Below are 26,811 nucleotides of genomic sequence, written 5' to 3'. Positions count from 1 at the left end.
GGCTTACCATATATTCATTTTTAATACTGTTAATAATGGACTAAACTCTGAGATCCCATGGGATCAAGCGATCATCTAACATAACAGAAACATATGTATGAATCATTGTTGAACATCTATGTCCCAATATTAAGAAACCCTGAACACCCTTAGAATAAAATCAATACATATACTCAGCAAAAAATTCTGTATGGCCTATACCACACAAATATTGCATATGGATACTATGAATGTGGGGCTTATGATAAATGGCAAACTTGAAATACATGAAGGAATTGGGGGACTCCGGGACATCACATAAGAAATATACATAATATCTAGATAATAAGGGTACCGTAGGGCACGCTATGGTCATAATTGACATCTAGCTTATCAGTTTACCTGTAGGGAATAATCTTTCATGATTATCCAATGTTTGTAAGTCTTTCAACACAATCATATTGGGTCGACTGTTCTTCATCTCATCCGGCAGCGCAGTGTACTGTATTTATTTCCTATCTAAATTGTTAATATATATTCATTTCTTTATTCCCCTTTCTCAGTTTAATATTTCACTTTCCATCTTAATTACAAAACAAGGACAGTGTAAGTCGACTGACAATTCATTATTTTTTTATTTTCTATTATTATTGTTTTGAAAAACAATTTCATGTTTCTTTTCTCATTTGTGATATGTCAACGCTTACCGGATAATTTTATTCTACATTTGTATGCTCTTCGTTTATTTCTAATCTCTAAACCGGATCGATTCAATAACATTATATATCAGTATTCTACCTGACATGTCCTAAACACTCCTACTAGTCCCTTGTTTATTTCTTCTATTTTCATCCATTAGTCCTCTGTCTATTTCTATTCCCTATTCTGGTCACTGCATCTACTACTTTCAAAACACAGTATCAGCCCTCTTTCTACGTCTATTTCCTTCCTCTTCTTAATTGATGACACCTGTAGTATATAAAGCGGCTCACTCCCATGAGGCGGCTGTTTGTATCCAGTGTCCTCAGTCACAGGCGGTCGTTTTTTCTAAATACCGGGAGTTAGAAACCTTCAGCCATTCTCAGCAGGTGAGATAAAATGCCTACGGCGTTCCCCTCTCTTTTCTCGCCCAATCTGTCGGTTTATCCGATTGTGCCTATCATTTTAATTTATAACCTTATACTCATCCACATTGCATTTTTTCGCTTTAATTGGCATGCGCAAACATTAATTTGTTTAAATATACGAGGGCATTTTTAAACTTATTTAAGCACCACGAAGCTCTCAATTTGAGCTAGGAGTAGCCAATATTATATGAATTGGAGCTTATAATGATACAAGCACATCTCCATTCACGGGGCACGCACTATGCTGTATACATATATCTGTTTCATGGACTTTTGACAAAGCGTGGAGTTCATTGCATTTCATATATACCCTCTATCTACAGATATGGCAATATGAACGTTAATTATTACACAGATCCCAACTCCCGGGAAGCAATTCTCTGGCTATCCCCAGGTAACCTGTACCTTTTTCTATTTTATATGATAAGCGTATGTAACATATACACAGTCGTCGCATTCTTAACAAATCGGCTAAATATATTTCTGTATATATGTCTTTCTTCTAGATAATGAACAATTCCTTTGATGCTATTATCGTTTATCCTCATCGTCCATTTGCCCCATAACTTAAGTGTGAAGGTATATACATTTAAGACTGTATCCAACATCGGTCATATGTATTTAAAACCAACAGAGTAATTAATTATCACCTTCTTTTCTTTTCGGGCAGAAACTTCATAGACATCTTTTATTTTCATGTCCAGCAAGTTCATTCCTATACTACCCCCAGTGCCAATAAACTGTAGATAACGGACAGGAACTGATCTAGTGACTCCTAGGTAACTGTATGACATTTCCCTTTTGATCTCTTTATCATATATCATTTATGGGAACATGAATCAGTAATACGTGCTTATTATTTAATAGATATCACCCCCATCCGTTGACAGCTACAACATATATGTTCTTCGCTTTCATCTACCTGCATTTGAAGGTATAACAATTTATGATTAACTACTCTATTGTGGCACAAGAAAAATGGCTTCTTAGAGATCTGGTTGTCCCTAATTTCCAATTTGTAACGTTATCCACATTCTAAATGTTTAAGCCATAATATCAATTAATGCTCTGTTATCCTACATCTACAGATATCAAGAAACCCTAAATATCGACTGACCTGTCACATCCTAGCCAAGATTTAGGTTTCAGTTCGCACAAATTTTTGTAAGTATGGGTCAAGACCAATTGTTGTAAGTATAGTAGAGCAATCTCATATGATCACTAGAGAGCTGGTATATTATGGATCTCTTTATCTTCAAATGCTGCTGCTAGGCACTTAGCCACACTATTACTCTATAATCACGATATGTGTTGTTGCAAAAATCTTACAGGTTCCTGCTTATCTAGGCTTGCTACTATTTAGCTCTTAGTCATATTATCATTTTGCAGATCTTATCATGTGATGTCCGTGGAGTTTCCCAACATATGCGTCTCAGCTTAAGTGAGAAGCAGCTTGCTTTTGTCTTATAGCTTTGCCACTATTAAAGAATGTTATTTTCTACGGTCATTATACAGAATATGTTCGGGAAATTTATCAAGCTATGGATGTTCTCAGAATTGACCAACATGTTTCTCTCATTTCCTCTTGCATAAATCATTTCAGGGTTTAGCAAAATTGTTATGTATATTAGATAACGTCATTCGCCAATGTCACTATATAGAATATGCTTGTGAAAGTGATCAAGTCAAGTGATGTTCTCCTAATTTACTGATATGTTTCTCTTATGAATTGAGAAAGTATTTGTCCGGTACAAGTATGTTACAATTAGAGAATGTCATCTAATACTCAATTTTGAGAATATGAGTTCAGGTACTACTACAATTGTCATATCTGATAAATGTCTATTCATTTTTTGATATACAGATTATGAATGTTGATGCAATAGACTTACTGCAATTGTCATATCTGATAAATGTTTATTCATTTTTTGATATATAGATCATGTAATTATGTGAATATGTAAATAGAAGGAAAATATTCAAAATGGTGCTAAAATTCAATGTTGATGCAATATATCTATATTTGAAAGACATACTCGTTAAATAATGCTCTTACCTTGCTGCTCATATGAAGACACAAAGCTGAATAAGTGTATATATTATGTGTATGTATTTAAGTCCACTGTATATAATATGTTTGTCATGTAAATTTATTGATATATGTTTTTTCACAATTTATAGAGCAATAGACGGTAACCTGAAGAAGGCTCAAGAGCCGAAACGCGCGTTGTGACATCTACCGCCTTGCCTTCAACATTTTGTTCAGTCTCATGTCTATTGGTTATGTATATTTTTTCTAGTATGCTTTTAACTGACTTTTGTTATATTGAAAAACAACTATAAGAAAAGAAAAGAAAACAGAAGAGAAAAACACAAAAAGAATATAAAATATGTAAATCTTAAAAGAATTGATAAATATATATAATATATACCAATAAAATCAAATGAGAATATTTCATTGTTTGAGATTATCTATATATAGTTGGACTTTCCATTCTCAATCTCATATGTAAGCTATATCAACCATGATCTCCACATAAACATATTTTGATTTTGTCACTTGGCTATAGACCTTCCTTAACTCAGTTTGTTCCCTATGTGTAGCAGGTACAGCAGTAGTATATAGGGGTCCCCTTTTTTCTAAATATTAGAGTGCTCAGTCACTTCATCGAAAATTTTGGCTGAGTCTACTACTATTTCAAATTCTAGTGTTATGAGTATTACTCATGATAATGGTGATGAATGTAATGTTAATGCTGTTTCTTCGCATACTAAAGATAAAAAAAACGTTTGAACAAAAAACTAACATTTTTTGTTATAGGTGTGGCTCCAGGTTCCATGTTGGAACAATCCAAATTGTCCAGCACAAGGTAAAAGATGTAATAATTGTAAAAGAATTGGTCATTTCTTTTCCATGTGTAGAATACCAAAAGAAAAGAGCATGGTAAATTTAATTTACACTGAAGATTAATTATGTGATGCCCTTAATGTTGCGTCCTTGTCTATACACATTAGTTCTCTTGATAACAATTGGGTCAAAGACCCATTTGTAAAATTTTGATTGGCATAATTAGTATGGATGTTATGGCAGACTCTGGTTCGCCAATCACTATTCTGGATGAGAAAACATTCCATAACTTGTGGCACAACACAAAATTACTTCCCACAGATGTTAACCCCAAAGCTTTTGGGGGATACAACATAATTATGTGTGGATATTTTACTGATACAATTGATTTTAAAGGCATAGTCATTCACACTAAGATTTACGTTGCACTTAACGGAAGAAAGAAAAACCAAAGGGGATGATGGACGGAGCGTTGACAATACAAACACTCACCCCCAGTCAACTGATCTGGGTTTAATCCATCACCGTTCTTTAGCTCACTCCGCCACCCCAGTTCAGACATGGCCATATGCAAATCAGTCTGACCCTGTGCCTCATGGGAACAGTCCAGCCCGAAATGCCAAGCCTTGTCTTCCCTGGACTGGGATCAAGCTTCCCAGGACCGGTTTCTGGCATTACAGCTGTCTTCAGCAGGGCTTGCTTGAATCCAGTGGCAAAGTGAGCAAGGGACTCACGTCTGAGCATACCCTGCCAACTTAGGGCGAACAAAGAAAAACCAAAGGGGATGATGGACGGAGCGTTGACAATTCAAACAATCACCCCCAGTCAACTGATCTGGGTTTAATCCATCACCGTTCTTTAGCTCACTCCGCCACCCCAGTTCAGACATGGCCATATGCAAATCAGTCTGACCCTGTGCCTCATGGGAACAGTCCAGCCCAAACTGCCAATCCATGTCTTCTCTGGACCGGAATCAAGCTTCCCAGGACCGATTTCTGGCATTACGGCCGTCTTCAGCCGGGCTTGCTTGAATCCAGTGGCAAAGTGAGCAAGAGACTCACGTCCGAGCATACCCTGCCGACTTAGGGCAAACAAAAAAAAAACAAAGGGGATGATGGACGGAGCGTTGACAATACAAACACTCACCCCCAGTCAACTTATCTGGGTTTAATCCATCACCGCTCTTTAGCTCACTCCGCCACCCCAGTTCAGACATGGCCATATCCCCTTTTGTAGCACTTAACGGAAGAGACATCTTGGCGTGATCAAGCTAGTTTAGGCATAGTTCTGAAACCTGGTCATCCTGAACCTGTTCTAGGTGATTTACCAGTTTTGGCTGAGGCCTTTTAAAGATTTCTAATAATAAAGGAACTTTTTCTCCTTACCATATTTGCTACGGGCTTCTTTTGTTGGTGCACCATCCTCCATTCCTACATTTCGGTATCTGCCGTGACAGTGGAGCTTCTGTGTGGCTAGCCCCGGATGTGACTTGCACAACTTTCTAAATTCTTCCTACTGCGAAATTTGAGTGCGAACCTTGGTCAGCCACAGCTTTCTTTCATTGACATCCAGTTTTGGCTATTCATGATAAAATGACACATGACTCCACTTCAGGTAAAATATTTGACAAATACAAAACTGTTTTTAGTGAGGATATTGGTTTGGTCAAAAATTTTGAACACACTATAAAATTTTAAGAGGTATTTCCGGTAGTTCAAAAAGTACGTCCTGTACCTCTTTCTGTCAAGGAGGATCTAAAGAAACACATTGACCAATTGTGTGCTCAAGGTATCATTTGTCCAGTTGAATCATCTGAATGGGTTTTGGCTGCAGTAGTTGCGCGCAAACAATCTGGCGAGATTCGTTTGTGTGCAGATTTACGTGTTTTAAATCGTAATATAATAATAGATTCACACCCTCTTCCCAAAGTTCATGATATGTTGGCTAATATAGGTCGTAGCAATTTTTTTTCCACCATTGACTTACGCTCGGCCTATCACCAAATCCCTTTGGCTGAGAAATCACAACCGTTAACTACTTTTGTAACGTCTTTTGGTGTGTATATGCACAAATGACTTCCTTTTGGTTTAGCTTCGGCTGCCAGTATTTTTCAAAGGTTAATGGACAAAATTTTAGATAATTGTCCTGGTATCCAAGCCTTCCAGGATGACATCCTAGTCCACTCGGAATCTTTAGAACAGCATTATGTTTTAGTTGAGAAAGTTTTAAGTATCTTGCAAACTCATGGTCTGACCGTCAACATTAAAAAATGCAATTTTCCAGCTCAAGATGTGGACTATTTAGGTCACAACTTATCCAGTGTTGGTATTAAACCAAAAACTTCATTACTGGATGCCATAAAAAATGCACCTTGTCCATTAGACAAGGATTCTTTAAGAGCGTTTCTTAGGCTGAGCGAATATTATGCTCGCTTTGTTAAAGGTTATGTTTTAGTGGTTCAACCCCTCAGGAACCTTTTAAAAAAACATGCTAAATTTGAATGGACTCCTGAAACACAAGATGCTTTTGAGGCTATAAAAGACATGATTGTTACTGCTCCAGCAATGAAACCTTTCACACATGGAATTCAAAGTATAATAACGGTTGATGCCAGCGCCAAAGGTCTAGGTGCTGTCCTTAGCCAGATAGTCAATGGGCAAGAATGCACAATTGCTTTTGCTTCACGCACTTTGACATCTGCCGAACTCAACTTTAGCACCATTGAGCGCGAAGCTTTGGCTTGAACCTGGACTGTGGAAAAGTTTTGAATGTACATTTGGGGGACAAGGTTTCAGCTATATACTGACCATTAACCTTTAATGTACATGCTAGGTGAGAGTTCTTCTAATAAAGCATCTTCACGCCTTGCCAGGTTGTTAGCTAGACTCCAAGAATTCAATTTTGAGATTAAGTATCTTCCTGGTGGGAAAAACGTTAGGGCAGATTGCCTTTAACGTATTCCCCTGCCCATTCAGGAATTTTTCAGTTCTGATGTCGAATGTGTGTACTCAATAGAAGATGTGATACAAAACTTTAAAATTACAAAAGATGATTGTTTACAAAATGTTAAAAAATATTTGATTGCTGGATGGCCCATGGATAGAAGTCTATCCATTGAAGAAAAAAATGTTGCGCAAATTGCTTCTGAACTATCATTTTCTAATGATATTTTGTTCCACCTAGGGGCATTAGGGATTGCATAATTTCCTTGGCACATGAAGGGCACCCAGGCACCACAGCTACTGTGAACAAGATTAAACAGACCTATTGGTGGCCTGGTAAAGACAATCAAGTTAAAACTTATATCAATCAGTGTTCCCAATGTCTTTGTTCAGACAAAGTCATCTAACTCACCGCTTTGTCCTGTGGAGTGGCCAAGTGGTGCTTGGAAGAAAATTGGTTTGGATTTTTCTGGTCCTTTTTCTGTTTTCAATTCAGAAAACAAATATTTAATTGTTGCCATTGATTATTTTTCTAAGTGGATCTACTTTGCTTTTGTAAAGAGTCCCGATGACAATTCTGTTATTTTATTTCTACAAAGATTGTTTTACACTGAAGGTACACCACAGGAAATTGTAACCGATAACGGTTCACATTTCGTTGCTAAAGATGTAGATGCGTTTTTAAACAAATCAGATGTCAAACATACTTTGGTTCCTCTTTATAGTCCATCTTCTAATGGTCTAGTTGAGCGTACAAATCGTTTGTTAAAAGATGCTGTCAAAACAGCTTGTGCTAATGGATTGAATATTCCTACATTTTTGTTTCACAAAGTTTGGAACTCTAATTGTACACCTCATAGCACCACAGGTGTGTCACCTTTTATTTCATTCAGAGGTTGCACACCAACTTCAAAACTTAATCCTGCATGGTTATTAGAGAATTCATCTCACACTTCTGTTGATTTAAATAGAGTTTGTGATCATGTTAAAAGAAAACAAGAGTGTTACAAACAGAATTATGATAAACGTATGCATGTCAATGACAAACCTTTATTTCCTGGAGATTGGGTTATTATGAGGAAACCCACGAAAATTTCTAAAGGTCAATCAAAATTTTCAGCTCATGTTCAAGTCCTGAAGGTTTCACGTATGGCAGTACTTCTACAGGATAGAGGGTGGTGGAACAAAAATGTCCTCATCAAAATAACCCCAAAACAAGCTGATATTATTTGTGATAATAAACGTGATTCAAATGTTATTAGTGATTCCAATTCAGATTGGTTTGGCGTGTGTGACAATATTGGTATACAAAATACTCAGTTTCCAAATTGTCTCTCTGATTTTTCTTTAGGGTCCTCTTCATCTTTTGGTGAAGGGGATTCAAAAAAGATTGTTGCTAATCCTACTTCTCTTCCTTTAACATCTCATGAAGGAGAGGGGGATAGGAGTAGAATAAATGGAAGTGGGAGAGTAAGATCTGCACCACTACGTTTTCGTGATTCTGTAATGAACTAATGTATTGATTTATATTTTTCTCTAGCTCGTTTTAATGTTAATTTCGTTTTCTTATGTATTGCATTTATTTATTATTTATTCTAATGTTTTTTTAATAGTTGTGTATGGTAGATTAGTTTGTTCTTTCCTCCTGGAAAAAAAAAGGAGATATGTAGTATGAAAGTTGATTCCCTTTTATATTTAAGTGTATTGCATCTTTAAGGAATGTTAAACCTTAGAAGTTCCTAGTGACACAGTTGTATTCTAGTGTGTAGTGAATCCTCAGATTGTCATAGGACTTTAATGTGAACAGTCGTGGGTCTTTGTTAAGAATTAAATTTTCTACATTTACTCTTTAAATCGTCTTTCATATTCTTTATCTTTTAATATTTACCCGTGGATCTTACTACAAGGCACTGCTGAATGTGTACCGGTGTTTGGAAATTACACCGGGACGAATTCAGCATCTTTTTTCATGGAGCCAAACTTCTTGGCAGGGTGGACGGCATTGGGCTGGACTGTTCCCATGAGGCACAGGGTCATGGCTGATTTGCATATGACGTCTGAACTGGGGTGGTGTGGAGTGCAAAAAAACGATGGATTTAGGTCCAGATCTCTGTACTGGGGTGAATGTATGATATTGTTCTGCATTCTGTCCATCAACTGTTGTTTTTGCATTTGTCACCCTGAGTGGGAAGGGTATGCTCAGACGTGAGTCCCGTGCTCTCCACACCACTGGAGTCAAGCTATCCTGGCTGATAGCCAGAATCCGGTCCTAGGATGCTTGATTCCGGTCCAGGGAAGACATGCCTTGGCAGGTCGGGCTGGACAGTTCCCATGAGGCACAGGGTCAAGGCTGATTTGCATATGGTTATGTCTGAACTGGGGTGGTGTGTAGTGCACAAAAAAGATGGATTTAGGCCCAGATCTCTGTACTGGGGTGAGTGTATGAGATTGTTCTGCATTCTGTCCATCAACTGTTGTTTTTGCATTTGTCACCCCGAGTGGGATGGGTATGCTCAGACGTGAGTCCCGTGCTCTCCACACCACTGGAGTCAAGCTATCCTGGCTGATGACAGCTGATAGCCAGAAACCGGTCCTAGGATGCTTGAATCCGGTCCAGGGAAGACTTTGCTTGGTAGTTCAGGCTGGACTGCTCCCATGAGGCACAGGGTCAAAGCTGATTTGCATATGGCCATGTCTGAACTGGTGTGGTGTGGAGTGCAAAAAAACGATGGATTTAGGCCCAGATCTCTGAAGTGGGGTGAAAGTATGACATTGTTCTGCATTCTGTCCATCAACTGTTGTTTGTGTATCCTCAGATTGTCATAGGACTTCAATGTTAACAGTTGTGGGTCTTTGATAAGAATTAAATCTTCTACATTTATTCTTTAAATCGTCTCTTATATTCTTTATCTTTGAATATTTCCCCCTGGATCTTACTACAAGGCGCTGCTGAATGTGTCCCGGTGTTTGGAAATTACACCGGGACGAATTCAGCATCTTTTTTCATGGAGCCAAACTTCTTGGCAGAGTGGACCGCATCCACCCTGCGAAAGAGGTGGGGGGACGCCTTCACCCACGTGGACCCCTGACTCGTGCCCTGATAAAAAGCTTGACAAAAGCAAAGGAAATTTATGGGACAAATCAAATGAACAAACTTCAGCGAGGTTGGCCATGCACTTTCGTCTTTATACATATAATACACACACTCTCAAATGTAGTTTGCCATTTTAGGAAATCTTTCAGTTAAATATCTTAATGAGTATGCGAATGGTTGAAAGAAAAATAACCATATCATTGTAATGCATGGAAGTACCTCAATACATCGAGAAACACCCGGACGATCTACTTAAGAGTGCGTAGGGGGTTCTGGGCGGGGGGGATTATTGTTTTGGGGATCAAGCTGCTTGAAAATGAAAATCTGCACTGTCATTTCTGTTTCAGTTATACGTGCATACTGTACCATTGTTATTACACTGAGCTGGAGACGTATGAAGCAAAGTTATGATAAATTTGGCAGTGAATAAAAATATTTTTTTTTTTTAAGAAAGAAAAATAACTATGATTATATAATCTGATTAGATATGCTTAATTTAAGATTAAATCCGCGACTTCAACACCAGAGGCAATAGCAGCGGGCCACGCGCACTCTGCCTACTAACGCGAAGTGTTGTGACGGTACAGGAAACTGCGAGATAGCAACCAGCAAGATAGATTACGCTATATTGCGCATGCTTAGTTAGGGGCGGTGCGCGTGCAGCGGGAGGGTCGCACGCGCGTTTGTAAACAATCCCGACCACGCCCTCATATTATTTTAGCACTCCCAATTCCCTCCAGCTCCCTCAAAGCGGGCCGGGCCATGGCCAATGATGGATGATCCTGGTCACCAATGGCGTATGTGAATTTTCCTTAGCAACTGGGCAGATAGCCAATCAGCGTATACAGGGGCGTGACTGTAGCTGTCAGAGCTTCGTGGGAGCTGCGGTCAGAAGGCACGGTGTATTTGCTTCGTGTGGAGGTGAGTTGGACGGAGTAGCGGCGTACCTGCGGGATAGGCGAGCTGCTTATACTTCTAGGGGAAAGTCTGGGAGAGAGTGCAGGGTCCGCGTCACTGCTTAAAGCCTACAGACCCCGGGGCTTCGGAGGCAGCAGATTCCATTTACCAGCGGGAGACGCACCAGGCAGAGCTGAGGGTGCGGGCTGATCAGCGGGGAGAAGAGACATCTACACTTGTTTAGATCCTCCCTGATCTAGGAGCCCCACATCCGTCAGTGTTGAGGAAGCGAGCTGTGAGCTTTTTTTCAAAGACGCACCGTTCCCATGTGTCACCTTCTTTCGAGGGTTTCCCTCTGGGGACTTGCTTTCGTGGGTAATTCGCATACGGTCCTCTCCCACGGGCAAGCTATTCCTACGATAGACCCACTCCCACCGTCCTCACCACCTTGGGTGACCCCTTCCCAGGTGTGGCCCATTCCCGCGGATGACTCACTGCTGCCTCCACCTAGAGACCCTTCTCCAACGGGGGAACGACCTCCTCCGACGTGTGACCTACTTGCTTGAGTACAAACGCATGTGTGTGCGACACACTATTCCTATGGGGTGGGGAAAAAGGTACTCAGTCTCCCACCGGCCACCCAGCGCCACAACAGTAGTAGACGATACCCCTTCAGACAGTGCATCAACGAGTCACCCGTACCCAGCTCATCCTTGTGTGTGCTCGTGTACTTTATAGTGTTAGACCAGTCGAGAGTTGCCTGACTTGACTTTGACCCAGTCACCCTAACGCGTAGGCTGGACTGAATATGTGACCGTTCATGTCATTATCGCTCTCTGTAAAATCTACCCTTCACTTTTTTTTTTAGAAGTTTGTCAAACTGGATCCGAAATCTAGAGTTTCATGATGGCAGCCTGCGGCAAGTGGCGCTACACAAAACACCATTGATAAATAAATACACTTCCTTGGATTTTGTTATTTGTTGTCCTGAAAGCTTAAAGGTGAAACGGAGGGGCAGCAGTGGTGCCGGTGTTGTGCGTGATCTACTACCGACTAGCAAAAATACTGGACCTCGGTAAGGCGCTGGTTTTTCGCTTCCAACTTATTCAAGGTTTGTAGGTGCAGAAAACACACATCTGAAGTTAAGGACGCAGTGATTATCATTAAAAACCAATGCCTCGTTGTTGGAGAGAGGATCATGAACATTTGTATAATTCAAAACATCCTGACTCTAATCTAAGCAATTATTTGGGAAAACGCTAACTGGTTTGCATCGTACACGCCACATTACTTTCAAAGCCTGATCGGATCTTATGTTAAACATGCCCATGCATGTTCACATATCCCCAGGATTCAGGATGGCGGTGCCCCTTACGTCACCTTCAACAGTGGGCTAAAAAGACAGACTATTTGCATTTTTAATTACTTTTTCCTTGGAGAGTATGACCCACCGCGGAAGCCCCGTTAAACCTTACGATTTCTTGCTCAAGTTTCTGCTGGTCGGAGACAGTGATGTGGGCAAAGGGGAGATTTTGGCCAGCCTGCAAGATGGAGCCACGGAGTCACCCTATGGCTACAACATGGGTGAGTACTGTCGCATGTACATAACACGTCAATGGTTTTATCGTTTTAGGCATGCATCTTGCATCGTTTTAGATTCTCTTGCGCTTGCATTAATTCATGAGTACCCCTTGCATGTATTCGGTATGCCTACGTTATCTTTACTACTTAATGTTTTCTACGTTCTTACATTGATGACAAATAAAAAAAAAGGATATGTTTAGGATCACAAACTTTTGGTTATTTGACAGTGCTTAATTTGAATAAGGGCTGGGGCCCAAGTTTTGTCCAGATGGCAGCAGCTCACCAGATTGAACGTACTAGTGCCTAATACAAAGATTACAAAGTTTTGTTTTCACCTCATGCCTCTTTAATTCACCTCCAGACAATCCCTGCCCCTTAATCTTACTTTTGTAGTTTTTTTTTTCATCCCAGCCTTATCCATTTGTTATGATTTTTCCTTCTTTCTCTTCCTCCTGGCATGTTTTTCTCTCTCTTCCACTGGATCAAAATCTGAAAAGGAATCATTAGTGCTGGTCCCCAAAAATGATTGCCGGTGGGTTCCACCAGCTCAAATTACGCGCTGTAAAAGCTGATTGTTCTAAATTCTCTTAGTGCATTGCTGAAATGGGCGGACTTGTTTGCAGTGCTCCTTCTGTATTATTGAAAGTTTTGTGAAAATGCCCTTGCACAGTCGTAGTGGGGCACTCCTTATTTTTGCTTGAGGCATACTCCATGGAACTTCGCTTGTGCATATCTTCATTCTTTCCTTTCAATATAGATTCACTTACAAGAATAGTTACTTCTATAAAACCACCCGGCTGCCATCTGAACTTTCACCTTGAAAAATAATTCTTCTCTCCTAACACCTCTGAACATTACCAATCAACCAAGGCCACTTCCTAGTTGTCCTAAAGCTAGACAGAGCAGATCCTATCCCTACTGGAAAACAAACCATGGATCCTAAAGACCTCACCAACTTCTGCCTTTTGATCTTTCTTCCCTTCACAGGAAGAATTGCTGAGAAAGCTGCCTACACCCATATAGAGGAGAAGGTCACCAACAATCTCCATAGAACTGCCAATTCATTTTCAGATCAGTCTTAAGCACAAGGATAGCTTCTCTTCAAGTAGACGTCAAGCCTTCCTCAACAGTGACAGAAACAACCTCTACTTCTTGATCCTGCTCTATCTTTATGCTAGAGTGGCTAGACATCCTCCTCTTTGGCGGTTTGTACTGCATTTGGGTGGTCTGTCCTATTGCAGATACTCGGCTGATGCGGATGCCAAATATTCTTTTTGCTGCTTTGAAGATGCTGGAACTGGAATGTCCTTCTCTCCCTTGCTTTGTACATATTTGTGTTTCCCTGCCCTGGGTGCCTGACTGCGTGTATCTGGTCTCTTGACTTTTTATATTTAGCCCTGGTGTAGCATTAGTTTGAGGCCTATTCCTGGCCATGACTATGAGAGATTCTGGATTTTACTTGTGATCTGGAGGGCTGGACCAAGTGTTCCTTCATTAGGTCTCTGCGACAACCCACCTGCTCTGTATGCTGTCTTGTTTGCATGAGATATTGTAAATAACAAGGGGCTTACAGCCTGCCCATTACTTAATATTCTCTGGCTTCATTGTCACTCTCATTTGTGGCCTTCTAATTGGCCAGTGGAGGCTGGCTTCTTTTTTTTTCTTTCAGCTTGATGATAGATCAAGTACTGATTGCCTCAGCTCGATTGCTGTCCTTCCGCAGATTGCACTTAGAGCATTGGTGGCAGCATGCTGTGTTTAAAGAGTCACTAATGTAACCAGACCTTTTTATCTGGGTCACACGAGTTGAGGCCTACTGGCCCACTCTTGTAAAGTTCCACCTCTTTACGCTTAATCAGACTTAGTACTGGCATCCAGAGTGCATGTTTATCGTGATTGTGTGTATAGTCAACGTAGCACATGTATTATATGAGTATAGTGGAGAAGTGTGGCTCACTGCTTAGAGCAGGCAGACCCTGAAGCAGAGGTCAGACCCGGGACCAGGGTTCAATTCCCGACGCGGCAGGGTCTTGAGCTCAAATGTCCATGGACTCGATAATTCTCGCTTGGGTTCACATTCTGCTACTCTGGGCATTAAGCTTGCTTAATCTCCACAACGGCCCCCCGCGGCGGGATGCCTGGCTTTCACCTTGGGGATGCCCTGTAGGGGCTATCTCACAGGGAAAAACCAGGACGGGTTCCAAAGGCAAGTGCGGAGATACCCCTTCGGGGGTCGATTCTGGCGCTATATAAGAAATATAATAATAATAATAGCTCAAGACTGAGGACAAGGACTTTTCTCCTTGACAATGGAAGTGTTTTGCTTATATTATTGCACATGGAACAAGACCTAGTCACAGAATGAGAGGAAGGGAGATAAGCTTCTTCAGATATTCTCTGAGGCCTTTTGGTTAGCAAGGAGTAACTGATGAGTCTCCCTGACCACTGCCATATGGTGGATGAAAGGTGTGAAGGGTGTGACGGCAGACTCTGTTAGGAAAGTCCCAAGGTGAGGCCTGCCCATTTTGTGTTTTCATGATTATTCATTAAATTGGGCTGATAATAGCCAGGTGCATACATCTCACACCTCCTTGTGTCTCTGTTGTGGGTGCACTAGGATCAAGATAGCGTCAGTGCTTCCTGTTGTGTGGAAGCCTCCCTATACACAATGGCTGTGTCTGGAGAACAGCATGAGAATGGCCCGTGAATGAATGACCACCTAAACTTGTTCTGCAGTTTGAAATCTTGGACCCATATCTCCTATCTGGTAGTGGTAAATAAAAGTGAGGCATAAACTACCTTACTTCGTTCATGTTACAAGTTCTCTATTATAAAGCAAGAGAGTGCTACGGAGTACTCAGTGGACTGCTGTGTCACTAGTGATGGTGCCTTCAGATAGCAGTCTTCTACAGGTGAGGAATCATCATATGAGGTCTGGTTTTCCTGCTGGAGAAGTCCTGTTCCTGTCCTGAAGTATTTAGAAGCCTGTTTGTCTGCTGAGAGAGGGAAGTAGCCACCTGGCCCTGTAGAAGGAGACCTTCCAGGAAAAGGATGAGGGCTAGCCTGTCCCTGATGGCAATGGGATGCCCAGCAGGAAGCAAACTGCCTCTGAGCGATCTGGGAGGATCCTGCTGCCTTTGCTACCCTCACCCCAGACACTTGTACTGCAATGCCGTAATTATGTCGTTGCTAAATACCCATGTGGGGTTGGGACTACTGAATGCTAATAGCTCAGCAGGGATGCAACTACTGATCTGCTGACCACCCAGTGGTAACCACAACTGCCAAAGTTCGAAAGGCCCATTCAGGGCTTCACCTGCATACCAGTTGGCCTGAATGTTGCATGCATTGACCAAATTGAGCAGGACCCTACACCCCTTAGACTGCAGCTACCTATGATCTGGTCTGGTCTGAACCACACCGCGGCTGTACTGCGAGTGTCTGATCTTTGAACTGAGCCTGTTGTGGCAGGGACCACCGTCATCCAAGCAGTGGGGGCCTCTACAGACCTCGCTAGACAGTGGCACAGTAAACATGAGCGAACAGCTGGGCAAGTCCGCTGTGACCCACACCTGCCCGTGCAACGTAAGACCTGCTGGTTCTTCCTAGCTGCTCCAGAACGTGGGAGTACCTAACAGAGTGGTAGATGTTCACCTTAAAAAATTGTGAGACTCTTCTACCAGTGAAGTTGTAAGAATAAGGTCCAGAGTTCACCTTATGAACTGTGGGTGGTAGAGACAATATCTTGGCTAAATTCATGCTGCTACTGTTTGCCTTGACATATAGAAGAGAGCTGTGGGAGGGAACAGTGAAGGAGCTATGAGGGTGTAGTGCGCATGGGAGATAGCATCTAGATACTCTCATAATCACATACATGGCCACAAGAATGTAGTATTATGTCCAACCGTTGGCTTAAAGGACTTTTTTTTATAAAGCCAATGACTGGGTTAGACATTCAATTATTGGGTTTGTTAGTTCATTGTTGAGCTCTGAGTTCAAGCACCCACACATTTCCTCCTTGAGAAGCTTGTGAAGGCTTGCCAGCACTACTTTGGGACTGAAGTGTATATGGGTCTGTACTTGACCCAGTGTGCAAAGCCATAGTAGGATGGGCCTTTGAACATTAGTGGAAAACAACCTCAACCCCATCTATAGAGGCCCAATAGTCCCTGTTTACTTTGTGGTCCTCTAACAGGGCTTAATACCGGACAAGAAAGCCACATTTCTTTAGATAATTCCTGATGTCTGATGGGATACCTTGATCAGCCGTACATCACTATTTCAACCATCTACGAGCTGAGAAAGAGGTGCTTGTTTATGCCTTTGGATCAGCCGAGTTTGCTCTTTATAAAGTGTTCCCAAAAATGAATTTGACCATGTATAATGTAGCTAGCGCTCATGTAAAGCGCTCCAACACCTTTGGGTCGCTGGAGTTCACATTCTATAATAAAGAATTTCTCACTGTCCCTGGAGTGTTGCTGTGAGTGTGCTTTGAAATTAAAGCTCAGAGGAGGAGAACAACTGGAAGCGGCAGAGGGGGCGGGCTTGCAGCGATGTGGGAGGGACGAATGCTGATCCCATTGATCAGGTAGACGGGAAATAATGAAAAAACAGGGACGGCGTCAGCATCATTTAATCTCTGCGCACCTAAAAAAATAACCCGACCATGTGTAATGTACCTGCCATTTTTGTAAATAGCTTCAATACTGGTGGGTTGTCGCAGGGATTCTGCTCCTACACAGAACTGTGCATAGAGACTTGGAACATCAGTGAATTAGGGTGTGCCAAAACTCACCTTAGTATCCAAAATCCGCTACCAGACTAGCAATCAGTGTCTCATTGGTTCTTACACACCCCCAATGAGTAGATAACCCAGAACATGAACTTAAAACACCTCCTGTCACGTGGAACACATGAACACTCTTTCGTTATACTAACATACCAGTCCAAAACGAGGAGTAAATGAGGACACGTGCAAGTTTGAAATATTTATTTCTAATGTCGTGTTCTCAGGCGCAGTATCTTAGCTAATACAAGCAAACATATTATAAGCAACAAGGTTATCGCATAGTTACTATTCCATAAAATACAAAGTGAGAAAGCATGGTAAAATGCTAAAGGAAAGAAGGCTAAATTATATCTAAGTCTTACCCTCCCTTGCTAGTATATTATATTATATCTAAAGAAGGTCTCTTTTGGTTTTAGCAGGGCGACCCCATACATCTGGTTTTAGTAGAAAGGGATCACATCATCTTCTACACTAACTCTTTGCATGCGAATATTCATCAAGTGTGTCTGCGTGCTCTGCGCAGTGCATTATTAAACGAGCCAAAAGCCAGAGTAGGCCACAGCTGTACATGTGTTATGTCTAAGACGTGCGCTTATCAGACCGAACAACAACCACTGTGTTAAAATAACCTTGAAGGCCTCGGCACTCACTGTTCAGACATAGCTTACCAAGCAAAGCTGATATTATAGTCATACATATTATTCTTGTGAGAAGCAAAATATTCTACTAGGCTAAAAGCTTTAATAACAATATGTGCCGTGTGCAGAAGCAGCAGAAAGGAAAGATGGCGTTTAAACCTCTAATAACCTAATGCTAACTTAACACAGTGTGAAGGCAAAGCCTATCTCCATGACTGGGTCAGTCGAGTTTGCGCTCTATAAAAATGCCCTCAAATGTATCTGACATTGTGTAAATGTAACTAGTGCTAATGTAAATCGCTCCAACACCTTCGGGTCACTTGTGTTCATATTATATAAACAAGCGTCGGAGAATATGCGACTGGAGTTGCCCAAGCCTTGCCTTTAACTGTGCTGCAAGGTTTTGCTGCCTGAAGATCCGGTGACTGAGACCCGCTTAATCAACAAGCAGCGAAGCGGGAGGGGTTTGGGGGAAATCTTTGCACTTTGAAGTCAGACAAAATTAAAGAAGCAATTTTGAAAACAGCGGCGGAAGTGACCGACATTTCATCTCGGTATTTGAACAGGACAAGGACATTAATTGACGGGCCCAGAAGCTTAAGCACCGAAGACCGACAACAGTGACACTAGCAGAAATCAATGGAAAAAGAAATAGTCCCTAAAATGTACACATAAACATAGAAGCGGTGCTCTGTGGGAGGAAACCAAAGAAAAGGGAGGGACAAAGAGGAAGTATTAACCACTAGCAAGCAAGCATTTTTGAATGACAGTCAAAGGGACAAGGGGCGTGGCCAAGCCAGCCAAGATGGTGCTCCGATCAGCTGCCCACGCGATAAAGGCATAACCCTGCACAGAATGCCTAAACCTCGGCGGGAAGGACTGCAGTGAGAGCTGGAGCCCGCAGTGACACCAACGAAGCCCGAAATTGTGGCCCATCCGATGCGGATGCTGAGAAACTGGCCCGCAAAAGAAAGCGCTGAACTAAAATGGCGACGCCCATCGCCCGCTAGTGGTGAAGCTGGGGGAGAAGATTCCAACGGACCCGGGACACAACGCGGTGTGATACTCACTGCCGCAGCGGAGGAGGCGCCCGAGCGGGACCCATACTGGCTGGAAACCGCAGTGAGTACCCTCGGAGGAACTCTGAGGTCTCGCATACTTACAGCCTTGACCCCAATTGGCAACCAGACGCGAGAAAGCCCTGCTCAGGCGGGAGCCCTCGGACAGCCAGTGTATGGAAAACCACCCCAACCACCCGATGTGAGCCGCACTGGGAACTGAGGCTTTGGCACCCGAGACGCGGTGGGGGTGTGCACTTGGAGGGGCGCTCAGCGGGAAACTGCCGCGGTGGACCGGGGGTGGCCCCCCCCCCCACATTCACAATAATTTTCTGGCGCTTCCCCTGATCCTGGCCCCACAGTGGCGCGAACTTGCATAAACGGCCCTGACCAAATACAAAATGGCGGTGCTCACTGGATGGTGGTAACTGGGACAGGCGGCACATAAAGGGCGGCTCGATTTTCCCCCCTCGGCCAAGCAGCGTGGTTCTTGCCTGCGGCGGTAGTGGACGAAGTATACAGGAGGAGTCGGTCTGGGGGACAGCCAGAGGAGAGTGACAGACCAGAAGCTCCAAATGCATGGATGGGATCTGCTGGGAAGTCTAACCAGCAGCAATAGTGGACGGACATAAGAGCCACAACAAAAGGACACTCTCAGGAAGCAGGTGGGCCTGCTGGCCGCCCCCTAACACGGGGACGAAGCCTGAGAGTTGATGGGCATTGGGAAGATTTAAAGAGGTACCCACTGGTTGTGGTGGGAGCCAGTGGTGCGCTCCATAGGCATATTGAGGCAGAGGGCAACAAGGGAATCCATAAGAGGAGAGTCGCTGACACAGTCTATTTGTTGACCCCCCCCCCTTCCCTGCTGCAGGGCCTTTGAGATCCGGTGTCCCTAGGACCTGACGATGAGGAGAGACGGCTGAGCAGGCCAGCATAGACCACATTCCGATGTTGGCGGCAGCAGACATCCCCAAAGCTCAAACCTTTCTCAGAGGGGCCCACACGTTACACAAGACAGACGGATCCACTACGAGATACCCACAAGTTCGCTGCATAGGGACCGCAACAAGTGATCAATATCTGACCAGCACGGACGTGGGGAGACAACGGATCATAGTCACAACGTCGGCCCTGGCGACAGGAAGGCAGTCCTCCCCAGGCCCCTCGGGGGCGAAGGAGAACGAGGAACCCACGCACTCGGACACCATGTCCGCCAAGCTCAACAAAGTTCTGGCAGCGATAGAACAATCCCGGGTGACTATGGAGTGTAAATTTGGAAAGCTCGCCACGGACCTCAACCTTTTGCGGGACGATCATAGGAAACTGGCGGAAAGAGTCAAGCAGGGAGAAAGGACACCACAGGTGGTGGAACCACAAATCCAGAAACATCAGGAGGCCATCAGAGAGCTACAGACCAAGGTGAAGTCCTTAGAGCGCAAGACAGATGATCTGGAAGGCTGTTCTCGCCGGAGCAATATACGGGTCCTTAATCTGCCGGAGGGTGTGGAGGGGAGGACCCCATACGGTACACGGAAGCATGGATCAGAACTTTCACCCAAGCACATGACCTATCACCGTTCTTTTCGGTAGAGAGAGCGCACAGGGTCCCAGCCCGGAAGCCACTTCCAGGCTCCCCGCCCAGGCCATTCTGCTGAAACTACTTCACTATCAGGACAGGGATACAGTACTACGAGCTGCCAGACAAGCAAAAACACTCCGAGTAGAGGACAAACAGGTGATGCTGTTCCCGGACTACTCAGGCGGTACAACGAAAACGAGCCACATTTCTTGCGGTGAAACGCACCCTCCGTCCAAACAACATACAATATGCACTCCTAATCCCGGCCCGCCTGAAGATCATCCACGGAGGATCCACGCATTTCTTCACCAACCCGGCTGAGGCGAGGAATTGGGTGAAGCAACACATTGGGGAATTGGCCGACCGCAAAGCCATGCAGAATCAACGACCCCCCCCAATGGGCTGCGACAACAGCCCAAATTGGTCACTCTCACACAGCTGAGTCGTCCATCGGTTCCCAACACCAAGGACTCCCCAGATCTGGAACAAATAATAGCGAAGCGCAGAAGAGCCCTGCAGGCGGCGGCGGTGACCCGGCACACAGGCAAAAGTTCAGAGGGGGAACTGGGCCCACACCTCTTCACATCAGAGGAGGAGGAGCTGCTCAGCGATGCGCATACCTCCAGGGAGGGCTCGGTGACACCACCACTGGTGACCCTGCAAACAGCCGACACACTCATATGATGAACATGAAGTTAGAAAATGGAGGGGTACCATCTGTGCCACTGGGTACTCAGCGTTCGCCAGGGGGACACTGGTCTGGATCAGGCCGGGAACTCCCTTCAAAGAACAGATGTGAGTATTAGGTGAGGAAGGGCAGTTTGCGATGATAGTGGGATTATTAGACGGACAATCCGTGCTAATAGGCAGTATATACGCTCCCGATATAGAACAGGACACATTCTGGAGCCGTCTCACTGGAACGTTATCTCAACACACGCTCACCCCATGGATACTCTGCGGTGACTACAACTGTATTCTGGACACTGACCTGGACAGATCCCACCCCTCCACCAGCACATTCACCAATATATAGGCAAACAGAATTCTTTAACTTGTGAGTGAAACACTGGACACTGATAGATGCATGGAGAGCACAACACCCTACCATTAAACTGTACTCTTTTCACTCCATCCCCCATAACTTACGAGTGCTCCTCGACAGATTTTTATTCTCTACTGTCCTACTCTCCGAAGTACAACGCACAGATTATTTAGGAAGGGTGGTATCAGATCATGACGCACACACGCTGACCCTCCGATGTAAACCACCTCACCCCCCCCCCCATACCCATGTGAAGTTGACCACGGGAGTGCCTCACAGACCAGGTGTTCAAACGAGAGCACAGGGAACATATTCAGGAACACTTCACACTAAACGCGTGAACAGCATCTTCACGGTTAATTGAATGGGATGCATGCAAGGTTTTAGCGAGGGGGCAGTGCATACAACGGGTAGTGGGGGTGCGCAGAATACTTGAGAAGGCACTACAAGAAGCAGAACATACCCTAGCAAATCTATTGAAAAAAAGAGGACAGCGGTGGGCCACCCCAGAACAAGTGGCCAAAGCCAAAACAACTTACGTGGAAACACGGAGGGACCTCCGCAAATATAATTTTAGGGTGTACGCCGCCAGGGTACACCGGGGGGGCAATAGGGGAGGGACACTCCTGGCCTGGCTCGCTAAACAGGACCCAGAGGTAAAATCAATCACAGGGGTGAGGGATCAGACAGGAGTACTCCGGAACTCACAGCCCGAGATATTACACGTCTTCCACACCTATTATTCAAACATATATCAGGCCCCGGGACAGGGAGACCCTCAAGCAATCACCAGATTTCTGCATCCATTACCGCTCCCCTAGGTCCCACAAGCGGATAAAAAACTGTTAGAGAAAAGGATAAAATCCGCGGATGTCACTCAAGCGATTAGAGCGCTGGCGCGCAACAAAGCCCCAGGATTGGATGGCTTTCCACTTGAATACTATAGCACGTTCTCAGCTCAATTAGTCCCACATATGGTTACCATGTACAACGACGCACTCGAGTGAGGTGAATTAGCAGGATCCCACACAGGATAGTCACATTCCTAAAACCACATAGAGATTTAACGCTCCCGTCTTCCTACAGACCAATTACACTACTCAACGCGGACTGCAAGATACTAGGCAAAATACTGGCAGAGAGATTTGCCCAAATCCTGACTCCATTGGTCCATCCGGAACAATGCGGCATCGTTCCGCGACGTAACACGTTGCAAAACATACACAGACTGTTCCACATTCAAGACATGTTCTCCAACGCGGCATGCCTAATATTAGACCTCGAAAAGGCATTTGATACCCTGTTATGGCCATATTTATTTGAGGTCCTTGGAAAAATCAAACATCAGTCCGGGACTGATGGCATACACAAAGCTCCTTTACACAAGCCTCACCTCTCGAGTCAGAATGGGCAAATACATGTCCCCAGGGTTCGCAGTGGAAAGAGGAACCAAACAGGGATGCCCCCTGTCTCCCCTCCAGTTCGCCCTGGTGGTAGAGCCCCTGGCGGTCTGCCTGAGACGGGAGGGTGAGGAATGGGGAATTCCACTAGCAGACACGATGCACTGTGTGTCCTTGTATGTGGACGACTTATTAATCTATGTCTGTGACGCCACTCGAGATCTAGCATCTATCTGGAGGACACTCAGAGACATCGCAGAGGCCCCAGGCCTTAAGGTGAACTGGGAGAAATCTACGATATACCCGCTGAGTCCCCACCTGGCCCCATTTGAAGTGCAGATTGGATCTCAGTTCCTTGCATAGAATGCGGAGGCACCTAGATATCTGGGAGTGCGGTTGTACCACACCCCGGAGGATTTATATGAAGGGAATCGTCGTAAGGCACTGCCAGGGATATGATCGGCGATGGGATTCTGGAAAACACTGCCCCTAGCCTCTGTAGGACGAGTAGCAATAGCGAAAATGATAATGGTCACCCGACTACTGTATCACTTCACTAACCTCCCAGTTGTTCCGCAACGCTCCTTCTTTAAGGAACTGGACACTCTTCTTTCCGAACTGATAAGGTGGGGAGGTCGACACAGGGTTGCGTTATTAGCACTATACTTACCCACGAAGGAAGGGGGATTGGGAGCACTGGCGTTTGAGGCATACTTTTTAGCGGCACAGCTACAATGGCTGTCATACTGGACAGCAGGGCGCCACACAGGGGAGACAGTCACCACAGAGGGCCACACACCACAGCCAGTACTCCATAGACTGTTGCTACCGGGTACTAAACCTGTGCGTACTCTGCCGCTACAGGTGTCTATAGCCCGTACCTGCATGATGAGAATACATCGAATGTCTAAGAATAGGCCTCGTACTCTCCTCTGTTACAGCTGGTGGACTTCCCCAAAGACCAGACATACTACACAGCGGGTGCCCTCCAAATATGGTCTGACCTGGCAGTCACGGAGTGGAGTCCTTGTTTGAAGAGGGGCAGCTCAAGACATATGCCCAGATGGTTGAGCAATACGATCTCCCACCCGGGCAATTTTTAATGCATAGACAACTTCTAGATAGCAGCCGCCGTTACTGGGACCCTAACATAGGGGAGCCTCCAACGCATCCAGTGATCCATACTGTTTTGTACATGGGAGTGGGACGTGGTCACCTGGCTCTGCAAATCTGTGCGGCAACTGATCCTCCCAACCCTTCAGCCCTTACGTCAAAAGTGGGAAACGGACATAGTAAGAGTGGTCCATGACAAAGAATGGGACACAGCCTTAGAGTACCCCAAAAAGGTTTCCAGGAACGCCCGATTTCGGAACATACAGTTCAACATCTTCCACAGAGCTTATCTCACGCCACACCGTCTCCATCAGTTCTTCCAAGACGCACTTTGCATACCTTTGTTGTCAGGCCCCTGAGTCAGACTTCAAACACATGTTTTGGGACTACCCCACTATTCACGATTACTGGGATGGGGTCCATTGGACACTTAGGACAACAACAAATATCACGAATATATCCACATGGGAGGCATGTGCTCTCGGGATCTTCCGCAGGCGGAAGACCGAAAATGTGCGATGTAGCTTTATGTCCCTTGCCATCCTACTAGCGAAGAGGGGAATAGCCATGCACTGGAGATCCCCCACAGGGCCCCCAGAAGCAGCCTGAATAGGGGCTATGAAAAAATGGGGGAAAGCAGAGGAAGAGACACTCGGGGAGGAAGAACTAAAGGGAACCCGCAAACACCCTATCTCCTTGAAATTGGCGCAACTAATACATACATTTACACAAGAAACTAACCCGCCGGAGACACCCACAGCTACACAGTCTCAGACCCAGCCGGTCCCACCAACCAATCCCGACGCAAGGGTGCCATGAGAGACTCCGCCTTTCCAGAATCACTCCTGAGTAGTAGCCGCACAGAGAACTCCCCCACCCCCCAGACATCAAAGGGAATACACCAGAGGCTCAAATCCCCAACCCTTTCTCCGCACGCATACTACCACACCTCCACATTCCACCAAAGGACTAATACCATGGATATGAGCGATCCCATTAACTCTTAGTTGGAAAACTCCCTCCCTCCCCCCTCCTCTCCCTATAGTTTACCCCAACAGTTGAAAAAGTTCGCAAGTTTGGACCGGCAGAAGACTGTGTCATCAATTTATTGGGAACGCATATAGGTGCGATTTGACATGACAGCACTGAGAAGTTCACACAACAGCGATCCAGTCATGTGCGCCCAGAGTGGCAGACTCCACCCGACGCAGTGTCGCTGACTAGCTGAGAACAACGTGTAGGCTCCCCCCAACAGTTCTTTACCATGGGTTGTACAGTACTGACATTGCGAAACAGCATATTATACATAGACACGGACTGAACAGTTATGAAATTGTCAAACGGCAAAATGTATACTGGTAGTAGCGAGTACTTGAATTGCCTTGTGACTAATAAAATATTGCACTAATGTACTGAGTTAAAATGTCATAATGAATGTTAAAACCCAATAAACAAGTTAAAAAAAAGGGACTAATAAAAAGGCAATGGGTGGGCTGTAAGCCCATGGACTAAATACAGCATGTCTTGAAGAGACCGTGCCTGCCCTGCTTCTGCTCAACCTAAAATGTTTATACGACTGATTTTCTGTGAAGGTATGGGCGGGAAATTTGTGATTACTGATTACTTTCCAAAGCATCAACAGCAAGGTTTCACTGAAATGCTGCAAGAAAAATCACAGGTCTCCAATAAGATCGGAAGTGCAGAAGATGATTCAGCAGAATTTGAGCTATGGGATTCTATCATGGCTTATATATCCGTAGAGTCTGGTAGTTCCACCTCACCATCGTAAATTCAGAGGCACGGCTCAAAAAAATTAACGTCCTGTTTTCCGGGCCTTTTTATTTGAACAACGCATGGAGGAAGAGATGCTAAAGATGGAAATGAGGCATAAACTCTGAATGCAGGGAAAGGAAATGGTTCTTCAGTCAACAATTAAGGCAAAAGGCTGGAGGTATTTCCAGTGTAGGATTCTATTCCCCTGCTGGCCGTTTCAACCTCGACAATAGCAGTATCCTGAAGGACAATGATACCCTTACCAGCGAAGGTCGTTGAAATTCAAATCATCAACAAAACCTTCTATTTCCAGAGGAATCTGACAATCTCATACTCCCACCAGCATTCCTCACTCCAGCGTGAGCAGGGGTGTTCTTGCACCTGGCATAGTGAACTCCAGTTATAAGGGGTATATGGGTACTAAATAGTTATTCTTGTGGATACTGTTTATTTCAAGACCATTCCAGCTCCATTTCTCTTATATCAACATCAATGTATCAGATACCCATCCTCAACTAAGGTCTGTGGCCAGTGGGTAGGGAGGGAGCATGTTAACTCCCATTAGCCTTTTGCCACGTAACTTCTATGATTATTGTAGCATAATAACCGAATGGTAATCCAAACTGAATTGGGGACACTTACCGCTGTGGTTATTTCTTTTATGCAACAGAGCATGTGATGATTTAATGTTACTTCAGAAGTCAGGTGGAGGTATTTAATATTGGTAAATCTTTCCCTGGCATTTCTGCTGGTAACCTCGCCTGGAATTCTTGGGTGGTGACTACTGATAATCCTTGCTGGGGGTGGTCACAGTGTAATGTTATACACAACATCACTATTTCTCAGTGAAAAAAATATTATAGCATAATAACCGAATGGTAATCCAAACTGAATTGGGGACACTTACCGCTGTGGTTATTTCTTTTATGCACCAGAGCATGTGAT

General features: G+C 44.2%; 1 protein-coding gene across 1 annotated transcript in view; it reads left to right on the top strand.

Annotated features, from left to right (window-relative positions):
• Positions 1 to 10,780: 10,780 nt before the first annotated feature.
• RAB40B (RAB40B, member RAS oncogene family) overlaps positions 10,781 to 26,811 on the top strand; it is a 369,612-nt gene continuing 353,581 nt past the window's right edge. Inside the window, exons 1-2 of the mRNA XM_086930598.1 lie at positions 10,781 to 10,911; positions 11,756 to 12,471. Coding sequence (XP_086786724.1) covers positions 12,330 to 12,471 — 142 coding nt within the window. The 5' untranslated portion in view covers positions 10,781 to 10,911; positions 11,756 to 12,329. The remainder of the gene's footprint in view (positions 10,912 to 11,755; positions 12,472 to 26,811) is intronic.

The sequence above is a fragment of the Lissotriton vulgaris genome, chromosome 7, assembly GCF_964263255.1.
Source record: "Lissotriton vulgaris chromosome 7, aLisVul1.2, whole genome shotgun sequence".
Lineage (NCBI taxonomy): Eukaryota > Metazoa > Chordata > Amphibia > Caudata > Salamandridae > Lissotriton > Lissotriton vulgaris.
Note: the sequence above shows the minus strand (reverse complement) of the source record. Positions and strands in the feature narration are given on the sequence as shown.